General features: G+C 41.6%; 1 protein-coding gene across 1 annotated transcript in view; it reads left to right on the forward strand.

The window, feature by feature from the left end:
* The window catches only part of LOC125641927 (organic cation/carnitine transporter 2), a 44,996-nt gene that overhangs the window by 14,652 nt on the left and 6,000 nt on the right, over positions 1-24,344 (forward strand). Inside the window, exons 2-9 of the mRNA XM_048862526.2 lie at positions 5,351-5,454; positions 8,501-8,655; positions 9,699-9,870; positions 14,273-14,399; positions 18,532-18,632; positions 21,205-21,419; positions 22,846-23,028; positions 23,776-23,911. Of these exons, the coding sequence (XP_048718483.1) occupies positions 5,351-5,454; positions 8,501-8,655; positions 9,699-9,870; positions 14,273-14,399; positions 18,532-18,632; positions 21,205-21,419; positions 22,846-23,028; positions 23,776-23,911 (1,193 nt within the window). The remainder of the gene's footprint in view (positions 1-5,350; positions 5,455-8,500; positions 8,656-9,698; positions 9,871-14,272; positions 14,400-18,531; positions 18,633-21,204; positions 21,420-22,845; positions 23,029-23,775; positions 23,912-24,344) is intronic.

Genomic DNA, 24,344 nt, shown 5'->3' on the forward strand with positions numbered 1-24,344 from the left:
ATAAGAATGCCTGTCCCTCTTCACTCCACTTCTGACATACCTGCTATGCCCAATACGTCATTGTAGGCAAATTCCATGAACTCTATTAACCTTGTTGAAAGGATATTGGGGAATGAAAATTACTCATTTCTCTGGTCTCAGACATTCTATATTCAGTCCTGGACCAATGCCAAACAGCACTTCTAGTGGAAAGTGACAACCCAGGTGACCTTTAAGTATAGTGGTGCAGGCTTTGTGTTAGTTACACCTCAGAGCTTTAGTCCCTGCAAGATATCGGGACTGGCTACACCCAGCAGGAAACATGATTCCTAAAGAATGGCAATACTTCGTTATTGTGACAGCGGTGGCTTTGTAGACCACAGTTTATGAACCATTTCCATATGCCACTAGAAAACTGAAGACTCCAGACTTCATTTATTGTGCTCATTCATGACCAAACAAGTCATGAGATATTGGACCTTAAGATTTCAACATTCTGATTGCTATCTGGCCCACACTTTTATTGACCTACTTAAAATGACTTTTTATTTTTAACCACTGATGTTCCACAAACGGAGGGCCTTGGAAAGCTGTGATTCCAAGTTGCTCTCATTGGTTTCTGCTTCTAGCAATTCTCAGCATTACAACTCCTAAACCGCTTTATTAGAGTGGAAGAAAAGCCAAGATGGTAATTGGAGTGGCATTTTAATATTGGATATCTCTCCATCTGCTAGTGTAAGTAACCGTTGGCAGAGTAGTATGAAAACTTTTCAGTACCGTGAACATTTCCAAGAAATGGCCCTGGGCCAGTGACCAGAAGAAAATTTTAGTCCCTGGACACACACTGTAAGTGGACAGCATGTTATCCATAAAAGCAGGTAGCTAAACATTACTTCATATAGCTAATTCACAAGTACAATAGGACAAGTTGAGAATAATCACTTATGTATGGACTGCTTTTGCCAGTGACTCTGTAAATGGCTTGACACAATCTTTGGCCAATTGGATCTTTGCCCCATGTTAGTAGTAATGTATTTAGATAGATGCCCATTTCCATTGGTTGCAGTAGTAGGTGGAATGGGTGAAGGGGAGGGTCTTTACTAATGCAAGATTCGAGATTGGTATTTACTATGCAGGGGGTGGTGCTTTATTGGTATATTTAGTAATAGTCAATTGTAGGTGATTTGATGGATTCAATTTGTTTGGCAATGGCCACTTGCTGTATATTTTCAAGGTGTTAAATGTGCTGTGCTATGCTAAGATTTCCCAGTCAGTTTAGGCTCCCTAGTTTTGTTCAGTGACAGGAATGTAATAGACGCTTTTTTTTTTAATTGTTTACTGTGTATGTCTGATTGAATTCTTCTCTAGTTCAGAGTCTGAGATTAGCAGTGTGCTGTTTCCTTGTCAAGATAGAATGGCCATTTTTTTTCCTGTGCCTTCTGTGTTGTATTATGTAGGAGACATCGCATGTTAGGACGTGGAGTGAAGCCATGTTCAGTGAATTCTGACTGAGAGAGAACTTTAAAAGAACAATCTGTATTGCAAACTCCAGTTTGTATAAATGGGACTGTTTCAGGCAAGATTGGTGAAATTTACATTCGCATTGGGTGTGAAAATGGTCTAATCCACTGTTTAGTTCAATATGCAGAATTATTAAAGTCTCACCAACCTGTTCAGGAAAAGGTTTCGTGTCTCATATCAATAATGGAGAATGTCCAATTTTTAATCCAGTATTCCACTGAGCATCTTTTTTGCATTTAATTTGAGATATTTTTGGAGGACCTACCAAGGTTAAAGAGTGGGTTCTTCCAGCATCTGCTGTAACACTTAAAGTAATGGTTTGTATGCAATAATAATGATTAACAGTGCAAAAAAGGCAATAAATATTCCTCTTCTATATCTGGAAAGTAGCTGGACAGTGCATTAATATCTCTCTATTGCTACAGTAACTAGAGTGGACATTTAACTTTAGTAGATGCAATTTGAAATTTTAAAATCTGCAGGACCAGATAACTTGCACCTAAGAGTTTCAAAAGAATTGCCTAAAAAAATATGAGATATTAATGTTGATTTTTTTTAACAAATCTTGGCGCACTGAGGAAGTTCCAGAGGACATAAAAAAACTAATGCTGTATTAGTATTTTAAAAGGGTAAACAGAATAAACCGGTTAGCCTAACATTAATCCAAGACATAATCATGGGTCATCTGATATGGGAGGAGAACAGAAAAGAATTGAAGAATAGTTGCAGAATTGGAAAAGTTCAGCAAAAAGCTACAAGAATGATCCATGGTCTGGTAACTTGCCGTATGGTAAGAGACCAGCTGAATCTATGTAGCTTATCAAAAGGAAGGTTAAGTGGTGACTTGATCACACTCTGTGGGTACGTCCACACAGGGATAAAAAAATCTGCAGCTGGCCCAGGTCAGCTGACTTGAGCTTGCAGGGCTCGGATTCTGGGCTGAAAAATTGCTATGTAGATGTCAGGGCTCAGGTGGGAACCTGAGCTCTGGGATCCTATGTGGGTGTAGGGTCCCAGAGCTCAAGTGTCATCCCAAGCCTGAATGTCTACACAGCAGTTTCTAGCCCCACAAACTAGGCCCCAGCCATGGCTGTGCCGCAGGTCTTTTATCTTTGTGTAGACATACCCTATAGGTACCTACGTAGGGAGAGGATTTCTTTTACTAAAGGGCTCTGTAATATGGTGAACAAAAACATGGAATGATCTCGTGCCTGGAAGCTGAAGCTAGCCAAATTTAGACTGGAAAAAAGTTACAGATATTTAACAATGAGTAATTATTGGAACAGCTTACTTAGGGATATTGTGAATTTTCCACCACTCAGAGTTTTAAAATCAAATTGGATATGGTTTAAAAACATGCTCTGGCTCAACCAGAAGTTTATAGATTTGTACATTTTTAAGGCTGGAAGGGACCATTGTGATCATCTAGTCTGACCTGGATTGTTGGTACCAGAGGCTCAGTGGCATGGGGATCTTGGGGAGCCAAAAGGTACCGGAAGGAAGATACTGGACCCCTGAGATTTACCCACACCCCAGAAACAACTTCACTTACAGTCTGAGCCTTTCCCCTCTTTGCCTTCAGACTATTTACCTGTCAGGAGGCAGCGCTTCGTCAGCCCTTAAGGAACTAATAGTGAGTGAAGATGGATCGGGGCTGGATTTTTCCATGGGGGTTCTGGGCCCACTGACAATGCAGTGCTGGGAAGGAGGGACGCTATCTCTCCATTGTGAGCTAGGACTCTAGAGTGGAGCAAATGCTGCGGCCCCTAGATTCCTACTACTCTCTGGCTCCCACTGACCATCCCTATTCCCTGCAAGGAGCCAGTAGTGGGAGGGTAGGCTGCACAGAGAGTAGAGGCAGGGGGGAGCTCATAGCATCTCTGTGCAGGGTTGTGGGACCAGCAGATGAAAAGAGTGGGCTAGTGTAAGGCTGTTGGCTGGATGATTGTGGGGTGAGTTTCTGCTGATCTGCACTGAGGACAGTTCTTACTTCTTTATGGAAAGGGAGTGGGGTAGGAAGGAGGGCATTTGTGGAGGAGGTTATGGAGGTACTGAAGAGGACAGTATTTTCAATACCTTAGTACACAGCAGAGAGGAACAACTGCAGTTCTCTAAAGGCCTGGATGCTGGATGTTGTCAGCTGGTTTCCTTGAGGAGGAAGCATCTCTGACTTGAGGTTGGTACTCTGCTCTGGGCCCCTGGTTTTCTCCCTTCCGTTGTGCAGGCCTGCTAGTCTTTAAGAACTTACGACTCTGCAAAGGGCAGTTATCAAGAAGAAGGGGAACTACTGGCAGCTCAAGAGACTGCTTCCTTCTCTGCGATGCAAAGCTCTCCCTTGGATTGCTTTGTTCTCTGACTCTCCCTATTAGGCAGCAGGGTCAGGATCCACTCTTTAAACAATCCGTAGCATTTGTATCAGTGCAACTCTATGGATGAGTGAGACAAGCAGGATTTGGCCTTGCCTCACAGGCAGAGCTAGAATTAGTACTCCTGAGTTTCTGGCTTCCAGTCACATGCTCGGCCTACGATTAAGCGCACCGCTCCTGCTCCTCTTCCCCAAAGCTCATTGGTCCTCTGTTAAATCTCTTTAACAAGCAAACCTCAGCAGGGAGTGAATGCCACAACTATTCCTGTGGAGGTGATAGAACAGCTAGCGATGGGTGACTTGGCTTCCCTGCTGGCTTTGTTTTGTTTGGCTCTAGTAAACAATTTTTTAAAAAAAAATTCCAGATAATATGAATAAAATTAAGCCTCTTTCATTACTTACTGTTAATATGTCACTGTAAGATTTAAAGTGCTTTATGAAGGCTTTATTAGTGCAATAACATCTGTTCAGCCTTCCCTGAGCTACGTGAACAGTTGTGAACTATTGCATGCCTTTGTTGATTGGATAATTTTTTCCCCTTTCCTTTTCCCCACAATATTTGTCAGTAATGAGACTCAAACACTTGATCTTTTTACTGTATGTGTGTGTGTTTGTGTTTGCATTTCTTGGAAGGGAAGTTTATGACCAAAAATTCCCAAGCAGAATTTCTAGAGCACTGTATCTTTTGTTTTCCTTCTTTTTGCATATATCCTTTAAGCCTAGCTGGGGGGTTTACAGTAAGAACAGTATCTGGAAATTCTGCTCCCGAATAACTGCATCATCTGTACTCTTGGATTGCAAAGCAGAGCAAAACCAAAGTGTTTAGGAGCATATCACAAAACCCAGCTTGCATAACTAGCCACAATGGATAGCTTGTTCTTTGCTCAGTAGAGGCCTGTCTCTACTTAATATTGTTTTGAGGAAGACAGTGTTAAGGTAAGAGAAGTTTCCGTTGCAGTTCTCTGCATTTTGCCCCAAGACAGAAATCCAAAGATCTAATGGAAGACTTTTTAAATTATCCTTTTCTTTTCTTTTCTTTAATAGGATGTTTCTTTTGTCTTTCGCGATAAGATAAGATTAGATAAGGCCCATAAAGAAACACTGTCACACTAGTTGATTTATCTTTGTTTCAAAGAAGAAAAATCCCTTACGTCAACTTTGGGGGTGGGGGAACTACATGTGACGTGAATAATATATTGTTACTGAGGCCCCAAGTTTTCCAAGATGACAAGGAATTCACCCCTGCTGCAGAATTAGGCCCTGGATTCCAATTATGCCATTTAAATGATCTTTCGTGAAGTTATATTTTGGGGCCTAAACAGGTTGACTTTTTTGTTTGTTTGGTGGGGGCTTTTTTCCTTTCAGAGTGTATGCTTTAATCATTTACCATCAAAGTATTTGGATTAACTCTGGTTAATTTAGAAGAAAAATCAAAGTGTTATTGGTAAACGTTTAATGTTAAGGCTCGCTCTTTTTCTCTTGCAGTGGAATCTGGTATGTGACGATGACTGGAAAGCTCCCTTAACTACCTCCTTGTTTTTTGTGGGTGTTCTGGTTGGATCCTTTATATCAGGACAACTCTCAGACAAGTAAAGTATATACACCAAAACTTATAGTTATCTATCTCTGATTTTCTAAAAGCACACTTAAAAAATTAAATGAGCCAGTGGTGAATGCCTGACCTGTTCAAACTGTAGCAAAGTGGATATACTCTTAGGTTGGGCCAACACTGATGAGAAATGGTCACCAAAAACACTATGGTTATAGCGTTGATACTAACAACGAGAGCACTAATGTGGATTGACTGCCGGCATTTTTACCCCAGACAATCTAATCTCATTGTAGACAGAGCCTTAGCCTGGCATAAAGTCAGCTACCCTAATCAAAGCAAAATACTATTATGGGGCTTATATTTTTTTCCCAAAAGCCTTTTTTCTGTATTTCAAGTCTTTTTGCAGCCACAAATTAAAACAGGCAGTAACAATTGTTGGGTAGGTTACATAGAACTCAGACCTCTCACTGCCTGATGTGTTGGAGGAAAATTATGGGCTGCTACTGAAAAAATCAGGCCAATGTTGTACTATTTGATTTAACGTGGACTATCTCTTGTTATGGGTACTTACCGCAAACATGTTTTCCTTTCTCTAGCTCAGTTCAATAACTCCCTTTGTACAAGCTTTCATAGTTTCTGTTGTACCCTATGTGGTCAGATTTAAGGTCTAAGTCCAGTAGTTTGTGTTTGTGGAAGCTAGAAAACACGAATACTGTTCACCAATCTCTAATAAAGTGGCTTATTGACCTAGCTACTAGAACCATGGGCTGTCTTGTTTATCAGCACCAGGGTGAAAACAAAATGGAAGCATTCTTGTATTTGAAAAACCCAGTTTTTTTAGTTTCTTGCATTTCAAAATATCTGAGATCTAATGTGCAATACATTATGTGGCATCTACCTGGTTTCCAGTGAAATCACGTGCCACCCTTCTACTTTTCTGATTTAATAGTAGTACTCATACATGTTTAATGTCTGGTCTTTTGGGGCCAAATCCTGAAGTTCTTACTTGGACGAAGCGCCCGCAAGGATTTAATAGTTTGCCTGAGTAAGGTATTTAGAATCCATCCCTCTCTTCTTACAACAGGGAGGGACTCTGTTGTCGGGCTGTTTAGGAGTGTTTCATCATGCACTATTAGGGTATGTGTATGCTGTGATAAAACCCCACCACACCAAGTCTCAGAGGCTGGGTCAGCTGACGTGGACTCATGGGGCTTGGAGTGCAGGGTTAAAAATAGCAGTTTAGGCCTTTGGATTTGGGCTGGAGCCTAGGCTCAGAGACCCTTTCCCTCTTGCGGTGTCTTAGGGTATGTCTACACTGCAGTTAGACACTCATGGCTGGCCTGGGCAACCTGACTCGGGCTAAGGGGCTGTTTAACTGCAGTGTAGATGTTCTGGATCTGGCTGGAAACAGGCTCTGGAACCTTCCCACGTCAAGGGTCTGAGACATCCATAACATCTACATCACAATTAAATAGCCCTTTAGCCTGAGTCTCCTGAACCTGAGTCAGCTGGCACAGGCCAGGCATGGGTTTTTACCTGCAGTGTAGACATGCCCTTAGATTCCAGGCTCTAGTGCAAGCCTAAACATCTTCGCTGCAATTTTATAGCCCTGCAGATTGAGTCCTGTGAGCCTGAATCCGGGCCATCCACAGCCCTCATCCGGGCCATCCACAGCCCTGCTGTGTGTCTTTTATTGCAGTGTAGACATACCTTTAGGTTATGACAATCCTGAAGCTAGATTCAGCTCTCTTGCTACCTTAATGATTCCCGAGGAAACATTGCTAAGGAGCCCAGAAACATAACCACTGGTATAGGTACAGAGTGTCTCTTCCAAATGCTAATGTGATTATTGTACCGAAGCAGGCATGATGGACAGCCACACGTTGTCCCAGGAGAGACTAGTTTGGCATAGTTTTGCTCCCAGGGGATTTCTCCTTTATGATATGTTTTACACTCTAGCGCCATCAAGCAGTGTGCCTCAGAAACAGTGTTGCAGACATGTTGGAATCTGCCTTCCTCCTACAGAGCAGGCAGATAATAATCTGAGAGGCAAGAGTAATGGAGTAAATGGAGAAATAGCAGCTCAGAATGGATTGGTGAGGAAAGGCCTTTTTCTGGTTCATCTGTGCATCTTATCCCTCCAATCTGTCGAAGTCTTATACTGCACTTTGTGGTATCTGGTCACCATTGTTGTCACTCTCTTGACCAAGTTTAATTTTGAAGTAGGGTTACATGAAATCTGTGTTAAGCAGGATTCCCTGCATCAAAGTACATTGTCTGGTACTCTTGCTCCTTGAATAGTCCCATTGGAAATCAGTTAGGTTAGTCACAGAGCAAGGTACTCCTCAGTGTAACTGAGTAAGGTTTGCAGAATTGGGGCCCTTAATGACTATAGACTGGCACGGGGCCAGAGTTTTTCCTCTTCAAAAGACTCCACTTCTCTGCCTTGTGTTTACTGTCCCACTCTGGGGCATGGAAGAAAGCACTACTTTTGAGTCACTGACCCCTCATATTTTGCATTTTAGCGATAATTCACTTTCTAGGTGTTTGCACTTGTCCACACCCATTCCATCATCCCTGAAAAGAGAACCTCCCACCACATTCTCAAAGAAATCTCTTAAGGTACATCTGCACCACAGCTGGTAGCATGCTTCCCAGTGTGGAAAGACAGACAGACACGTGCTAGATCTGCTCAAGCTAGCATGCTAAAAATGGTGGTGTGGGCATGCCAGCAGCTTGGGCTAGCTGCCTCAGTAAAATCACATCTGTTGCCAGCGTACTCGCCCAAGACAATGCAACCACGGTTATTTTTAGCAGTAAGCAGAGCTAGCATGTGCCTGTCTACCCAGTCTGAGAAGCGAGCTCCTAGTGTAGACATACCCCGAATTGCAGCACATAAAATTCTTCCACTTTTGGAGTGGAATTTTTAGCTTGTCTGAAATATTTGTTTACTTGTTCCACTTTCTGAGACATTTTTTTCGTTATAAAGACCCCCTATGTGCAAAACTAATTTACTGATCTTGCTGTTATTTTCATGACTGTTTCTTATGTAACCCTTTCATTTTTGTCTTTGTTCACGAAAGGTTTGGCAGGAAGAAAGTTCTGTTTGCGACCCTGGGGGTGCAAACCTGCTTCAGCTTCCTGCAGGTCTTCTGTAGCAGCTGGGAGATGTTTTCAGTGCTCTTTGTCATCGTCGGCATGGGACAGATCTCTAACTATGTGGCAGCTTTTGTACTTGGTATGGGAGTTTGTTATGCATAGCACATTTTCAGTGTTGTTGTTTCCCCTGCTCTCCTCATTTACTAATGGTTTGTTTTTTTATTTTTTCCCAAGCAGCACTGTTAATAAGAATATAACCTTACCAAGCATGGCTAACTCCTAATCCATTTGAAAATTTTCCTTTTAGTAAAATAGCCACACATCAAAATAAAATGCTTTGTTTACCAAATACTTAAATGAGCAAAGGGAGTAAATCAGAACAAGTCTTTATCTGAAGCAAGATCTCTCCAGTGAGAAGATGCAGTTAGATGCACACTCATAGTCATATGTTGGAAGACGTGTAGAATGAGTTGTGCCCAGTTGCTCTGGTGAACTGCAGTTTGGATCCAAACACATGCAAATTGTACATATGATATTGTAATTTTTAATTGTGATTAAACATGTAAGCACAACTTAAGACTTCTTAAAACAATCTGTGATAAAAGTTAAACTGTCACATGGATTCTGTCATTGCATCCATTCTATGATAGCTAAGCAAAGGTGTCTGATTGGAGGACAAGTAAGACTGACTATGAATCTGTTTAAGAGAGATCTCTGAATGCTTTTGTTTTAAAAAGCAACTTCACTGTCTAGAGCACTGAATTCTTTGTGGCCATAACAAAGCCCAGAACAGTTCTGAAAATGGTGTTTAGCTAATTGCTGCAGCAGGCAAAAAACGTGGTTTATTGTTGTAGGTTTTACCAGACTGGTGCCTTTTGGTGTGAGTCCTTTTGGAATCCAGAAGGCTTTTACTCATTGAGTTAGAACAATTTTAGGGTCTAATCACATAGTTTTTATTCATAAAATTACTACCTTTTGGTGCAGAATCAGGCCCTAAGATAGATCTGGCAGCGCCTCTTTAAAACAGGAAAAACTGCAACTGATATAGTGCTAACAATTGTAGCATGTGTGAGGAACAGTTTTGCTAAAAGTAGCATCCGTTCTTGTATAGTGGTAAAATATTTGGCTGCTATTATTTCTGATAAGTTAAAATGCTAATCCACATTCTCTTGTTTTGAACAGGCACAGAAATTCTTGGCAAAACAGTTCGTGTTATATTCTGCACACTAGGCGTTTGCATATTTTATGCAATGGGCTACATGTTGCTGCCGCTGTGCGCGTACTTCATCAGAGGCTGGCGGACGCTGCTTCTGGCTCTTACTTTACCTGGGCTGCTTTGCATTCCACTGTGGTGGTGAGTGTAAATACTTTAAAAGATGTTTGGCTTCAGAAAGGTTCACCTACAGCTGACAGGGTTCAGACTTGAGGTTAACATAACAGAAATGTGGAATCTGATTCAATATTGGCCTTTAGCAAGAGGTTATGACTGAAACAGTATGAGTGTGTCTGACGTTTCTTTGGGGGTGTTTAATAGAATAATAGACAGTAGAAATCTTTAGTTTTCATTTCTTCTGCCAGATTTTGCCATTGTAGTACAGAATCTTAAATTTCCTTTTTAAAAAATATCTTTAAAAAAATGTATAAAACTACTTTTAAATTTAGGGCTGTCTGGCTGTGAAATTAAGGTTGATTCTTGTCTCAATAGCTCTGGATTTACACTGATGTAACTATGCTGGCTTCATACCAATAGCTGAGATTGGAAACTGGTCTATAAGTGTCATAGAAACACCCAAGTCCTACCTACACTTAAAGCTTCCACCAGTAGTACCGCATCAGGGGAGAATTACTGCTCTGAAGTTGGTTAACGTGGACCTGTGGTTTTCAACCTGTGGTCCCCGGCTCCCTGGGGTCTGCAGACTATGTCTAAGGGATCCGTGAAAGGTGACTATGAAAATAAAGTTTCAGGTCCCAAAAAAGGCATTCCGTTTTTCTTACCAATCAAAAGTATGTGAATAACCCCACCGACAGGTCAAAACCCAGAAATATTATCATTACCATAGAAACCCACAGTTAGCCCTTCCTCATGTTGTGTCAAATGTCATGCCAAGCAGGTGCAACATTTATAGTTGAATTGTATTCAGTCAATTTTCAGCCTGGTGACTGAACTTTGTGACTTTGTCCATACCCATAACTATTTCACGTTTGGGGACAATGTATACCTTCAGATCAGCGGCGCTGCTATGGGTACCCGCATAGCCCCACAGTATGCCAACATTTTTATGGCTGACTTAGAACAATGCTTCCTCAGCTCTCGTCCCCTAAAGCCCCTGCTCTACTTGCGCGATATTGATGACATCTTCATCATCTGGACCCATGGAAAAGAAGCCCTTGAGGAATTCCACCATGATTTCAACAACTTCCATCCCACCATCAACCTCAGCCTGGTCCAGTCCACACAAGAGATCCACTTCCTGGACACTACAGTGCTAATAAACAATGGTCACATAAACACCATCCTATACTGGAAACCTACTGACCGCTATTCCTACCTGCATGCCTCCAGCTTTCACCCTGACCACACCACACGATCCATCGTCTACAGCCAAGCTCTGCGATACAACCGCATTTGCTCCAACCCCTCAGACAGAGACAAACACCTACAAGATCTCTGTCAAGCTTTCTTACAACTACAATACCCGCCTGCGGAAGTGAAGAAACAGATTGATAGAGCCAGAAGAGTTCCCAGAAGTCACCTACTACAGGACAGGCCTAACAAAGAAAATAACAGAACGCCACTAGCCGTCACCTTCAGCCCCCAACTAAAACCCCTCCAACGCATTATTAAGGATCTACAACCTATCCTGAAGGATGACCCAACACTTTCACAAATCTTGGGAGACAGGCCAGTCCTTGCCTACAGACAGCCCCCCAACCTGAAGCAAATACTCACCAACAACCACATACCACACAACAGAACCACTAACCCAGGAACTTATCCTTGCAACAAAGCCCGTTGCCAACTGTGCCCAAATATCTATTCAGGGGACACCATCACAGGGCCTAATAACATCAGCCACACTATCAGAGGGTCGTTCACCTGCACATCCACCAATGTGATATATGCCATCATGTGCCAGCAATGCCCCTCTGCCATGTACATTGGTCAAACTGGACAGTCTCTACGTAAAAGAATAAATGGACACAAATCAGATGTCAAGAATTATAACATTCATAAACCAGTCGGAGAACACTTCAATCTCTCTGGTCACGCAATCACAGACATGAAGGTCGCTATCTTAAAACAAAAAAACTTCAAATCCAGACTCCAGCGAGAAACTGCTGAATTCATTTGCAAATTGGATACTATTAATTTAGGCTTAAATAGAGACTGGGAGTGGCTAAGTCATTATGCCAGGTAGCCTATTTCCCCTTGTTTTTTCCTACCCCCCCCCCCCCAACGTTCTGGTTAAACTTGGATTTAAACTTGGAGAGTGGTCAGTTTGGATGAGCTATTGCCAGCGGGAGAGTGAGTTTGTGTGTGTGTCTGTGTCCCCGGGAAAAAGAAAAAGGGTGGGGGGTGAGAGAACCTGGATTTGTGCAGGAAATGGCTCACCTTGATTATCATGCACATTGTAGGGAGAGTGGTCACTTTGGATGGGCTATTACCAGCAGGAGAGTGAGTTTGTGTGTGGGGGGGGGCAGAGGGTGAGAAAACCTGGATTTGTGCTGGAAATGGCCCAACTTGATGATCACTTTAGATAAGCTATTACCAGCAGGACACTGGGGTGGGAGGAGGTATTGTTTCATGATCTCTGTGTGTATATAATGTCTGCTGCAGTTTCCACGGTATGCATCCGATGAAGTGAGCTGTAGCTCACGAAAGCTCATGCTCAAATAAATTGGTTAGTCTCTAAGGTGCCACAAGTACTCCTTTTCTTTTTGCGAATACAGACTAACACGGCTGTTACTCTGAAACCTTTCAGGATTCTAACTCTTACATTCCTGTCTGTATGCGTTGGTGTGTGCTTTTCCCCTTGTGACTCCAGGTTTAACTTGTTTGTCTTTCTTTGCATTTTGTTGTTTGGGATATTTTACAGATACATTGTTTGTTTGTCCATGAATGGAGTATACTAAAGTAAATATCGACTTATCAGTTTTAAATCTGTGTATAGTATCATCAGTCAAATAGCTACGTAAAAGGACTTACAGTCCAGATACACCCCCAGCCCTGACCCCTAAACCCCCCCTACACACACTCCAGCCCTCTGCCCTGACCCCTGCACCCCCCTACACACACCCCAGCTCTCTGCCCTGACTCCTGCACCCCCCTACACACACCCCAGCCCTGACTCCAGCACCCCCCCACACCCTATGCCCTGACTCCTGCACCCTCCTCACACACCTCCAGCCCCCTGCCCTGACTCCTGCACCCCCCCCTTGCCAAACCATGGGCCAAGACTAAATAAAAACGCTATCTGTGTGCAGTCTGTGCAGCTGCAGTTTATGGGACACTGTCAGATCAAATTTTACCCAACATTTGGTTTTATTTTTAAAAAAAATTACTAGAAATGCTTCCATCAAATTGAACAAACAGTTCAATACAAACAAGCTTTACGGAATAAATTGTCATTCTCCTCTGCAGCGTTTGCAGCCTGAACAATGCAGCACTGTGCTAGTTTGTGAGAACCGAATATCGAAGTTGACCATGCTGGGTGATATGCGGTTTGTAGCAGGAACAAAATTAGAACTTTAAAATGTTAACTTTTAATAAACGTAATTATTTGTACCATAGGAAGGGAAATATTTTTCTCAGGACTATTCTGTCATCACTGCTGCTGTCAGGCAAACAAGGAATAAACAAAAAGCCATGTTAGTTCAAGGTCCATTAGAAATAATCAGTCAGATCCTAACCCCTGGCTTCCACCGCCTTTGCACTAGGTGGGGCTGATCAGGGGAGGAGAGTAGAAAGGTGGTGGAGAGCTATTTCCTACTCAAAACCTGCTCCAGAATCCTGTGCCTTGCTTTTTGAAAGGCCAGGTTTCGCCTAGCATTTTGGACACAAGGGAATGATTTGCTCCTTTTCCCATTGAAGTCCATGGACTTTATTGAGAGTAGGATCAGGCTAAGAAAGGCAGAACTAGAGACCACTGGTAGCTGGGAGATGAGTTGGGATTGAGGTCTGTGGAACTTTTATTCAGAAAAAGTAGCATTTGGGCATCTATATGATTTCAGAATTTTCCTCCACTGAATACTGTTTTTATGGAATACGATAATCCTTAATAGTCCACAAGGTGGAGCTACTTCTCTTCCTACATAGTAGAAAGTACAATACATAATTGAGTCGACTTTCTCTTGTGAAGGCAGCTTGTGTATAGGTGTCTCATCCCATACTGATATCTACAGTTGTTAACTTATATGTATCACTGTCCAAATGTTACCCACCTACAGCACAATGTCATGTGCACAGTTTCACACTGCCTTCGTTTCTTTTGATAAAACATTTTCTTCCTGTACTTCGCAAGTTTGATTTGTAGCTTAACTTTTTAGTCCCTTTTAAGTCCATGAACAAATTTCAATCTGTTTTTCACAGTATATGCTCATCTGCTTTGCATAAATGTGTGTTGTGTTTTTGTTTTTAATCACTGCAAGGTACATTACATTTTAAACTATTTATGCCTGTGGCGATAGGTATGTGTGTCTTTGCAGCCGTGGTCAGTGTGGAAATGCAGACGTTGTTGTTCTGAAACTTGTTGCAGGGTCATTCCAGAATCTCCCCGGTGGCTGATCTCTCAAGGAAGGTTACAAGAGGCAGAAATCATCATCCGAAAGGCTGCAAAAACAAATGGTATTACAGCCCCAGATGTAATATTTAATCCTATGGAGGTAAACTTTCATGTGTATTAAAACTGTCTACCTGATCCTCCCTATAACGTCCTAGGCACTTTCCAAACAGATGTTCACCCCATATCCTTCCTCTTCGTAAATCTTCTGAACCTCCTGTGACTTCCATTCCAGGAGCACTCCAGCCAGAAAGAAAACACATCTCTGTGTTCTGCATTGTACCTGTTTGTGCCTTTTTGATTGTAGTCTCTTTAGGGCAGGCTCTTTAATTTGCTTCACGGTTTACTTGTTACTCTGTGGCTTGTACATACCCTGCACTAAGTAGACTATCTGAAATGCTGTCTTCTCCTCTGTAATGCAGTAAATCTTCTCCCCCTCATGAGAATGGACTCTGCTTCTTTATATGAGACAGCTGACACATGCCTGTGAATTCTCACTTCTCAGAGTGCTGGAGCCTGGCCATATGGTGGGGAGATTCCTGAGATATCATATAAGATGGACTTCGCTTTCAAATTTCCTCCAGCCATTGATTTTTGAATGTAAAGATCGTTGTCCCAGATACAGATGTAAAGCCCCCCCCCCCCCAATGGTGAAACAGAATAAGAGAGCAGATAGCAAACAGGCAAAAACCTGGCCTTAAACTAAAGGGATGAATGAAAACCCATGGATCCCTACATGCTATTTAGGACCATTCCTAGAGAAAGAGAGCCCTACTCAAATTATTTGAGGACTTCCCCTCAAAACTAAAGTCTAGCTATTTGTTTTAGTATTATACAGCTCTTATGTGGTCAGGGCTCTATCTTCCCTGAATAGGACCAAACCCAAAAGTCTGCCAATGTCACTGGGGGCTGGTGCTGAATGTTAAAGGGAGAGACTGTAACTCCTCAGATTGTAAGCACTTCATTGCAGGGATTGGGTCTACCTCTGTGCTTGTATAGTGTCCAGTCCAGCACAGTCCTGATCCTGGTCAGGACCTCTGGGTATTGCTGTAATATAAATATATCCAAGCTCAGCATTACTCTCAAAACCCTTTAGGGCGGAGTCGTCATTATGCACTGCTTTCCTCTTTCTTCTTCCCTCAGCCCCACCAATATTCTCCCCCCACTCCTGGAAGTTTTCTTTCTGTCTGAGCTGGGCTAAAACAATGTAGGATTTGAGGTGGGAAAAATGTGTTAATATCCAAACTTGTCTCACTTTTGGAGGTCCCACGAGCCCATTTGGGTGCCACTGATTCTGGAGGATGAGGGACTCCTGGACTCTGTTCGGTTAAGGAGCAGTAGGGTTTCAGATTAGAGAGTTACATTCAAAGCATCATTTCTATCTCCTAGCAAATGACCGGCCTTCTCAGCCACTCCCATACCTTCCTTCTGGGACCTGCCCCATTGAGGATTTCATTGTCTGTGTATCCAGCTACTAATGGGCAGAGCCTCTTCTCACAGATAGCAACTGTTAGAACTTACACTATGTTCCTGTTTTTAAGTTTCCTGTTTGTTGATTTCTTGGCAGCTAATGGTGACACAACTGTATAGTTCTTAATAAAGATCATATGATTTACAAGAAAGGGTGGAGAGCTGCACTGCTGCAAGCAGTTGACACGTGACATATATGTCTTTAGGGGGCAGCACATTTTCAGGAAAACAAAAGCTCTAGTTCTTAATGCTACTAAAAATGTCAGGCTTTTTTTAACAGACTATGATTTATAAAAACAACAAAAGGACCCTGCGAGGTGATGAGCTCCACAGCTTGGGCTGCAGCCGAAGCCCAAATGTCTCCACCACAATTAAACAGCCTCTTAGCCCGAACCCCATGAGCCCGAGTCAGCTGTGACGGGCCAGCTGCAGGTGTCTGATTGCTATGTAGACGTACCCTCAGAAATAGTGTACATTCACCCACAGTAGCTTTATCAGCCTTATTGAAAAGCTGGACTCACACTAGATCAGATACAATTTACAGCACATTGGTGAGGGTTTTTTGGTGTTGAGGGGTGAAGTTTAGGGCTGTTGTTCAAATTAGTAATTCTTATTCATGCAAGTAGTTTCTTTGATTTCAGTGGGACACATTCTGTGTATAAGGATTCCTCACATTGGAGGCAGTTCTGCCACCATTTTTCATGTAGAAAGTACTTTACTCCACTATTTTTCCCGTTGAAGTCAATGAAACTTCTTTCGCAGTAAGGTAATATTCTGCGAGTAAGGGTGGCAGATTCAGGCCCAGTAAGATTGCAGGATTAGGCACTATGTAACTTTTGACAGTTTATTAGGGTCAGAAGCTCCAATGCAGTTGGCTTATAGGGACTTGATTTGGTATTAAGTATTTTATACATTCTTACATTGAGAACTAGGGAATGCGGTGTGTGTAGCTACTGTTACAACAGCCTCAAAGATAACACATTCCTTCCATTCTCTGCATGTGCAAACCTCACATTTATTTACATGCATTTCTATGCTTCAGCTGCAATTTAATCTCAGAATGACCTAGCTGAAAAGGATGTGGACAAACCAGGCATTTCCTCTATCTCCAGGAACCAGCTTGTTGTAAAAACAAGAAATGTAGAACTGAGGCTGATCAGGAAATTGGTGTGGTGTATCACAATATAGGGTTGATCAGATGATAAAACCAGTGGTTGGATTGTCCAGCATACCTCTTGAGTGTTGATTTGTACGGATTAAAGTAGTGAATGTTGTACCCCTAAAGTAACCTAATGCTCTAGGAGAAAATGCTTCTAAACAAAAACTTCTGAAATTTACAGTAGCAGAGTATGCTATAACATCATCTGTCTAGTGCAAGTTAAAACTAGTGTTTGAAAGGTACTATTGAAGTGCCAAATATTGTTTAGTATTATTACTAACATGGTTAGGGGGTTCAAAGAACCAACATAAATTCTATCTTTAGAATTTGCTGTCCTCGGCCATTTTGAATTTAACTTGAGAGGAGAAAGGAACCTCCTACACAATTGTTTTTGCTTGCCTTCACTCAGTGTTAATCTCCACATATAGCAGTTTATGGAATGAAGCTAACGTGCAAAAAGCTCTTCTTATTGCAGTTGTAGAAATGGAAGTTTTCACCTTAACATAAATTGCCAGGGTGGATAACTATCATGATTAAAAATTAAATCAGATTGTTTCCGTGTTGATAGTTCTTTACTTCTCATTTCATAGTCGTGAATTGCTAAAGTGGATACTTGAACTTATTCCCTTATTTGATTTCCTAAAAAAAAGACCAGTCCAGCATTATTGTTACTTTGAGAACCACACAAACTCGGACATGAAATTGTGAAGTAAATACCTTGTGCTATATTTCCAACCAACACCATCTTCTGATGTATCAAACGCCCGCAAGTCAAGGATGCTGAAATGCTTCGACCAGGCTATTAAGCTCCATCAGGGTTTGCAGTTTGAAGTCAGTGGGACTTATGCTCCGAAGTCACTTACATGCTTTGGAAAATCCTTCCCTTAGATATTTAAATATAGGTTTAGGAGTCTAAAGTTAGTCAGAAAAAAATTAGTTCACAAATAACTTTTCTTTGTTAACACTGAAGCAATTTTGTTTTGAAGTGACAAAATTTGTAGCCAATAAAAGTAGTTTTGAGTAGAAATAGAATTTTACCCTCTGATACTGCAAACACTTGTGCAGATGTTTAACTGTAGTCACATGAGAAATTCCGTTGAAATCAAGGGACCATTAATGTAACTAAAGTTACATACCTGCTTAAGTGTTTGCAGGATCAGAGCCTTAACTTTCAATATTTTGTCTCTTGCTAATAGCAGTTTTGTTAAGAGACCCTACCAGTAATGACATTTTAAGAAAGCATTTTATAAATTAATTATAAATTTTAATTTAAAGTTGTAATAGCACAAATTTTCAAATTAGTTTTACAAAGCCTGAACAAGATTTAAATCAATGATTTTTTAAAAATCCTATGATTTAAATCAAGGGATTTAAATCATGTAAAAGACTACCACTTCTCTTAGTAGTTTGTTCCAATGGTTAATTATCCTCACTGTTAAAAATTTGTGCCTTTATTTATAATCACCCTGATTTAAATTTCTCTGCCCGTAAGGTGTCCTAAAGCCTCTCAAGATGTTTACTGCAGTCCATATTGCTCATTCAGAATAAACGTTTTGCAATACAGAATTGGCTGTATTGACAATGTGTCCATGTATTTTTCCCCTAGCTACAGGAAATGACTTCCCAGAAGCAGCAGAGGCACACCATTTTGGACCTAGTGAGGACCCAAAATATCCGATTTGTCACTATTTTGTCAGTGATTCTTTGGTAAGCAAAAGTATGCTCCTAGAACGCACGAATACAAAGGCCACTGAATGATAAGCACCTGCTGTTAGAAACTGCTGTGAAAAAAAAAATTAAGAAAAAAGGAGGCACAGACAAAGTTATTTTTATAAAGTTCAAAGGCCAGTAAACTTCTTGCTAATGCTACAAGATTCAGATTAAACAGGTTGGTTTTTCATTTAAGGATTACAAGAAGTGTCTTTTTTCAATAACTAATAAAAAAAGACTTGTGAGAAGAGCGAATATTGACCAGTGTCGAATATTGACCTGTGTGTTCTCACTGCTCTTGAACTTCTTGCAGGGATGTCTGCTGCCATTGTAAAAAGTGCATGGCCCACTCTGCCCTCCAACTTCACTTCCAGCAGCCACCATAGAGTATCTCTTAATAACTTGGAAAAACTAGCTGGCATCTCCTGCCCTATAAATAATGTGTTCTGTATGTTTCGGGTATTAGTACTAGGAATAGTATAGTATAGGGTAGCTGCAAATAAAGGGGTGCATAACCCACCACACATCTCAAACTATATGAGATGAGTCTGTTGCCTCTGAACAAGTGAGAGCCCCCTAATCAAATCCCTTTGCCAGACTCAAGGAGGTAGGGCGGAAGTCTGAGGCCTGGTCATCACATAGTGTGTAAATCCCCCTACAAGAATGTTCTTTGAGCATCCATATCTGAGCATTAAGCTTTTCCAACATGACAGCCTAATGCAAACTGCATTGGCAGAGGGTGGCTGGTCTAGATTTGATGATGCCTTGAGCTCAGTAATAATTTTTGAAAGCACAGATTCGAATATATGGCAGAACAGCTGGGAATTCAGGATTCAAAGGGATCATTTGTGATAAGAACCATTCTTCTATCTCATTAAATTCTGCCAAACAATTATTGTTTGTAAATCATAGCTTAGGTTGCCAGGTCACACCAGAAAATCTGCATGGCTGTAGTGACTTAAATATTTCCTTCATCATGAGGCTTTTCCTGGTACCTTACAGATGGCACGTTTACATCTCCACAGGTGCACTGATAGCTTCTTATTTTGTTTTAAGCAATTGAACCATGAGCATTTTTTTGCTGTGCACGAACCCAGCAAGAAACAGATTGTCTTTTGGCAAACTCGTTGGTTATTTATTACGTGTGCAGTTAGCATTATAGGGCTTGACCTCCTTGAGGCTCTAGGCCAGGGATCGGCAACCTTTGGCACACGGCCAATCAGGGAAATCTGCTGGCGGGCCGGGACGGTTTGTTTCAGCCAATCGCAGCTCCCACTGGCTGCGGTTCGCTGTTCCAGGCCAGTAGGGGCTGCGGGAAGTGGCTTGGGCCGAGGGATGTGTTAGCTGCTGCTTCCCATTGCCCCCATTGGCCTGCAATGGCGAACTGCGCCCAGTGGGAGCTGCGATCGGCCGAACCTGCAGACAGTGCAGATAAACAAACCGTCCCGGCCCGCCAGCGGATTTTCCTGATGGGCCGCGCTCCAAAGGTTGCCAATCCCTGCTCTAGGTCTTGATAAATAATAATGATAAAGGTGAGAGCTCTGTGCCTATGTGATTCATTCAGAGATTTCCCAGTACAATAGCTGTGACCTCCTCATTTCTTTAATGGTTGTCTCTTGTTGGTGAAATGTAACCTTCCCTGGTCAATGTGTCTCAAGATATTCTAGTTCCCTAGTTCTTTACATGCTCTCTTGTTGCAGAGCCGCAGTGAAGTCCCAGTTTTCTTTTTCGGAGTACAGTTCTCTCAGCACAGAGCTCCCTCTCCCATTCCTTGTCTCTAGCTAATAATATCTACTGTAGGCCTCATTTTAATTTTGGAAACAGATTGAGTTCAGTTGTCTAGATTGTTACCTTTCATACTAAGACTGCTATTATTTATTAGTAGTAGTATGATTATTGTAATCACTCTAATATGGGTGCACTGCTGCCCTTTACTTGGTGCAATTGGAAATGTTCAGCTGTATGTTAGAAACTCTCTGCCAGCAACAATCAGAAGTTCTTCAGACAATGTAGCAGGGATCCAGTCTAAAAGTGACAAATGCATGAATCATTTTTGCTAGATCTGTATTGGAGAGAAATTGACATGGGCATCTCGTCAGTCAAAGGTAGCAGAAGCCATGTGTGGCCACTGTTGCTACAGGGGCAATAGTGAGGGTCCAGTAGATTGTGCTTACATGGACTCATGCATCAGCAGGGCTAACAAACGTCTCTGCAATCATCTAGTCAGATTGGATTCATTTTTAAACTCAATGGGAGTTTTTTGTTTTTTGTTTTTTTTAAAGTTGCTTTAAATTCAGGAAAAAATGGAAAGATCAATTCAGTATCTAGAAGGCCTTGTCTGAGTCTGTTACACCACTGTGTACAGCAATAAATCTACCTGATACTAGCTTCAAAGCTAAGAGAGCCTGGTAGGCACTGACATTCCCTACATAGGCAAATCAATTTTAATATTTTGCAGAGTAATTATGTGAGAGGCACTTGGCAGTCTGTGACCATAGGAGGCTGAGGGAGAGCAGGAACAAGTCTGTCTGTCTGTCTGTCTGATTCTTTCCTATTTTGTGTCTTTCAGGATGATAATCTCTGTAGGCTATTTTGGCCTCTCACTTGACACTCCTAACCTGCATGGTGATGCCTATGTAAACTGCTTCCTCTCAGCGGTTATCGAAATTCCAGCCTATATTATAGCCTGGCTGCTTCTCCGAAATCTCCCCCGACGGTATTCGATGGCTGCTGCATTATTCTTGGGAGGCTGCGTCCTTCTCTTCATTCAGCTGGTCCCTCCATGTATGAACTTTTTAGCTGATATCAACCAGATTTTTTTAATGGGTAAATTCCAGTGCCTAGCACTGGACAGCTATGTGAAGTATTGTGGAGGAGAAGAATCTTTCTCCAGAGCTGTAGACCAAAAGCAGATTCTCCTTACCCATCCTTGCCCTTTCCCTCCACATCTGCTTGCTGCCGCACAGGGAGCTCATGTGACACAAGGGGTATGTCTACACTAGAGCTGCAATTGTAGTTTCCAGCTCGGGTAGACTTACCTGGGCTAGCTCTGATCGAGCTAGCATGCTAAAAATAGAAGCGCAGCTGTGGTAGCACAAGCAATGGGGCAGCCTAGAGGGATGGTATGATCATGTCTGAAACCCTAGGTACATACTCGAGGTAACTAGCCCCTCCTCCCACCCATGTTGCCATGGTTCCTCTTCTACTTTTAGCACACTAGCTCAATCAGAGCTAGCACAGGTATGTCTTCCTGGGGTGGAAATTACACCTTCAACTCTAATGTAGACATACCCAGTGTCAGACACATTCCTAAGCCTTTTCTTTCTCTAAAGTAAAGATAGTTTGTTCTCTATGGTCTGTTAAGATTCAGACTCTAGTCTGGTTTTGCCCTAATTTACACCCTGGTGTCCCAATAAATTCGTGGTGTGGGACAAGGTTTAGACCAAATGGAGTAGTCAATTGGGTGGCATGGATGGTACCAGGACCTGGCATAATCCTGCAGAACTTGTCTCCAGAAGAACCAATTGTCAATAATGTTTTTCCTACTTCGGTCTCATTAAGAACTTGAATTTCAGGAGAGCTATTATGTAGCCTTTGTGATAAATAACAATACTAAAAGTAAGCAAGTGTAGATACTTTTTAAAAAAAGTGAATGTTTGCTAATTAAAAAATATTTGAAGGAAGGTATCTCATACTTAGAATCCGACCATTAAGTAGCCTTCTGCTAGGTACACTAGAGATTATCATACTGATCTGTTGATGGCTTTGACCATGTGCTTAGGGCTTGGTGTATAAGCATGTTATTGCAAATCAAAGAATAAATAAATGAAAGGGAGAACTGTCTTGCTTATTCTCCAAGAGTGACAGTGGGTTATATTATTTGCTACTCCTGATCTTTAAATCACCTGTACATTGGTATGTGTTTTATTACAAAGCTAATCCTACTAGCTAGGGTGAACCAGGATCTTAGAAATACATTGCCAATGTGTTTCTCCTTAAGCTGTCTCTCTGTTCTCAAACTTTATAGGTGACAGGACTGGATGACCTTAGGAGGAAGATTGTTTTATTAAGAGTCTTTATGTTAAAATGAATCAACCAAAAAACCCCAACACTGGAATTAAGTTGACAAGAAGCAAAAAATAAAAATGGGGTTAATAGTTTATTAAACTTGTTACAGTTTATTGATGTTCTGATTGGATCTCCCTTTCAGACCTTCATGTCCTGTCCATTATCTTGGTGATGCTGGGTAAATTTGGGATCACATCTTCCTTTTCAATGGTTTATGTTTACACTGCTGAGCTGTACCCAACAGTCGTGAGGAATATGGGAGTTGGAGCTAGTTCCATGGCCTCCAGATTGGGAAGCATCCTCTCACCTTATTTTGTTTACCTCGGTAAGATACCAGCTATTGTGTCTCCTGCTAGTATTGAAAACAAAATCGAACAAATGCAAGGGTAGGCTGATTTCTGTAACTGTGAACCAGTGCTTCAGTTAACCCGTGTTATGTCTGTATAGTCATGCTCTCGTCTTGCCTTGTAAAGTCCAGGCTTTGCCCTATATTTGTCACAGATTAGTCAACAAATATCCTATAACAGAATCACAGCTGCTTCTACTCTTCTCAGTGAGTAACCTTAGCTCACAGAAGGCATTTAGAAATTCTAACATTGCTCAATACTTTGTGGTTTGGAAACACAGAACTCAAAGAAATTATACCCATATAATAGGATCTGTATTTGGCCATTAGTTTCCTAAAGAACATTTGGCCTCAAAAAATCACTGAACAATGATCCTGACAGAGTATCTGTGTTTTAGAGTATCTCTTTGTTAGGCTTCTGAGGTGACATCTTATCAGGATGAATGGGGCAGTTCACTCTTCTCTCTTAGCTTTTTTTTTTTTTTCAGGCTGTCTGGAGACTCCGGGAAATGCCACTATGAACGAATTTTTACCATGTGAAACTTATCTTTGCAACCACGGGGACTAGTGACTTAACTTATTTTATAAAGTTTATATCTTGCAGCACAATGGTGCTGCAATTTAGACAGCTGTATGTTTGCGTTATACACAGGACTCAAATATTAACCACTGGTTCATCATGGTGGTGATGTAAACCTGATATCAGCATATCCTATGTTCTTTTAGGTGGCTATGACAGATTCCTACCTTACATCCTTATGGGAAGCCTGACTGTGCTGACGGGAGTCCTTACTCTGTTTCTCCCAGAAAGTTATGGCATGCCTCTCCCAGACACTATAGAGCAGATGCTGCTGGTTAAAGGGTAAGTGTTACCTTCTAATCTTCTCTCTCAAGAAAATTCTACCATCTCTGAGAAAAATATCTACATAAAATACAGTTCCCTCTTAGCTCTTTGGTCCCCAGCGGTCCTTTAGGGATGGTAAGCTAAAAAAAATTAAGATCTCAAATCAGCAATAGAATTGGCCAAATTGAATTCCACTGAGTTACAGCAAAGATGACTACCAGCAATATGCTGTGCCTACCATACATCATGCTGCTTGAAAGTTGTTCAGAAATTGGAGGGAGTTCTTAGAAGAACAAAAAGGAGTTGTAAGGATTAATGTACGAGAGACAACTGAACAAGCAAATAAAATGGAGCATGGGTAGGCATGTATAGTTTGTCTTTGATGGGTTTGCACAGGAGTCATTAAAGGAAGAATTTGGCCCTACTAATGGAATTTAATTGTGATTCTGTT

Source organism: Caretta caretta, chromosome 8, assembly GCF_965140235.1.
Source record: "Caretta caretta isolate rCarCar2 chromosome 8, rCarCar1.hap1, whole genome shotgun sequence".
NCBI classification, from domain to species: domain Eukaryota; kingdom Metazoa; phylum Chordata; order Testudines; family Cheloniidae; genus Caretta; species Caretta caretta.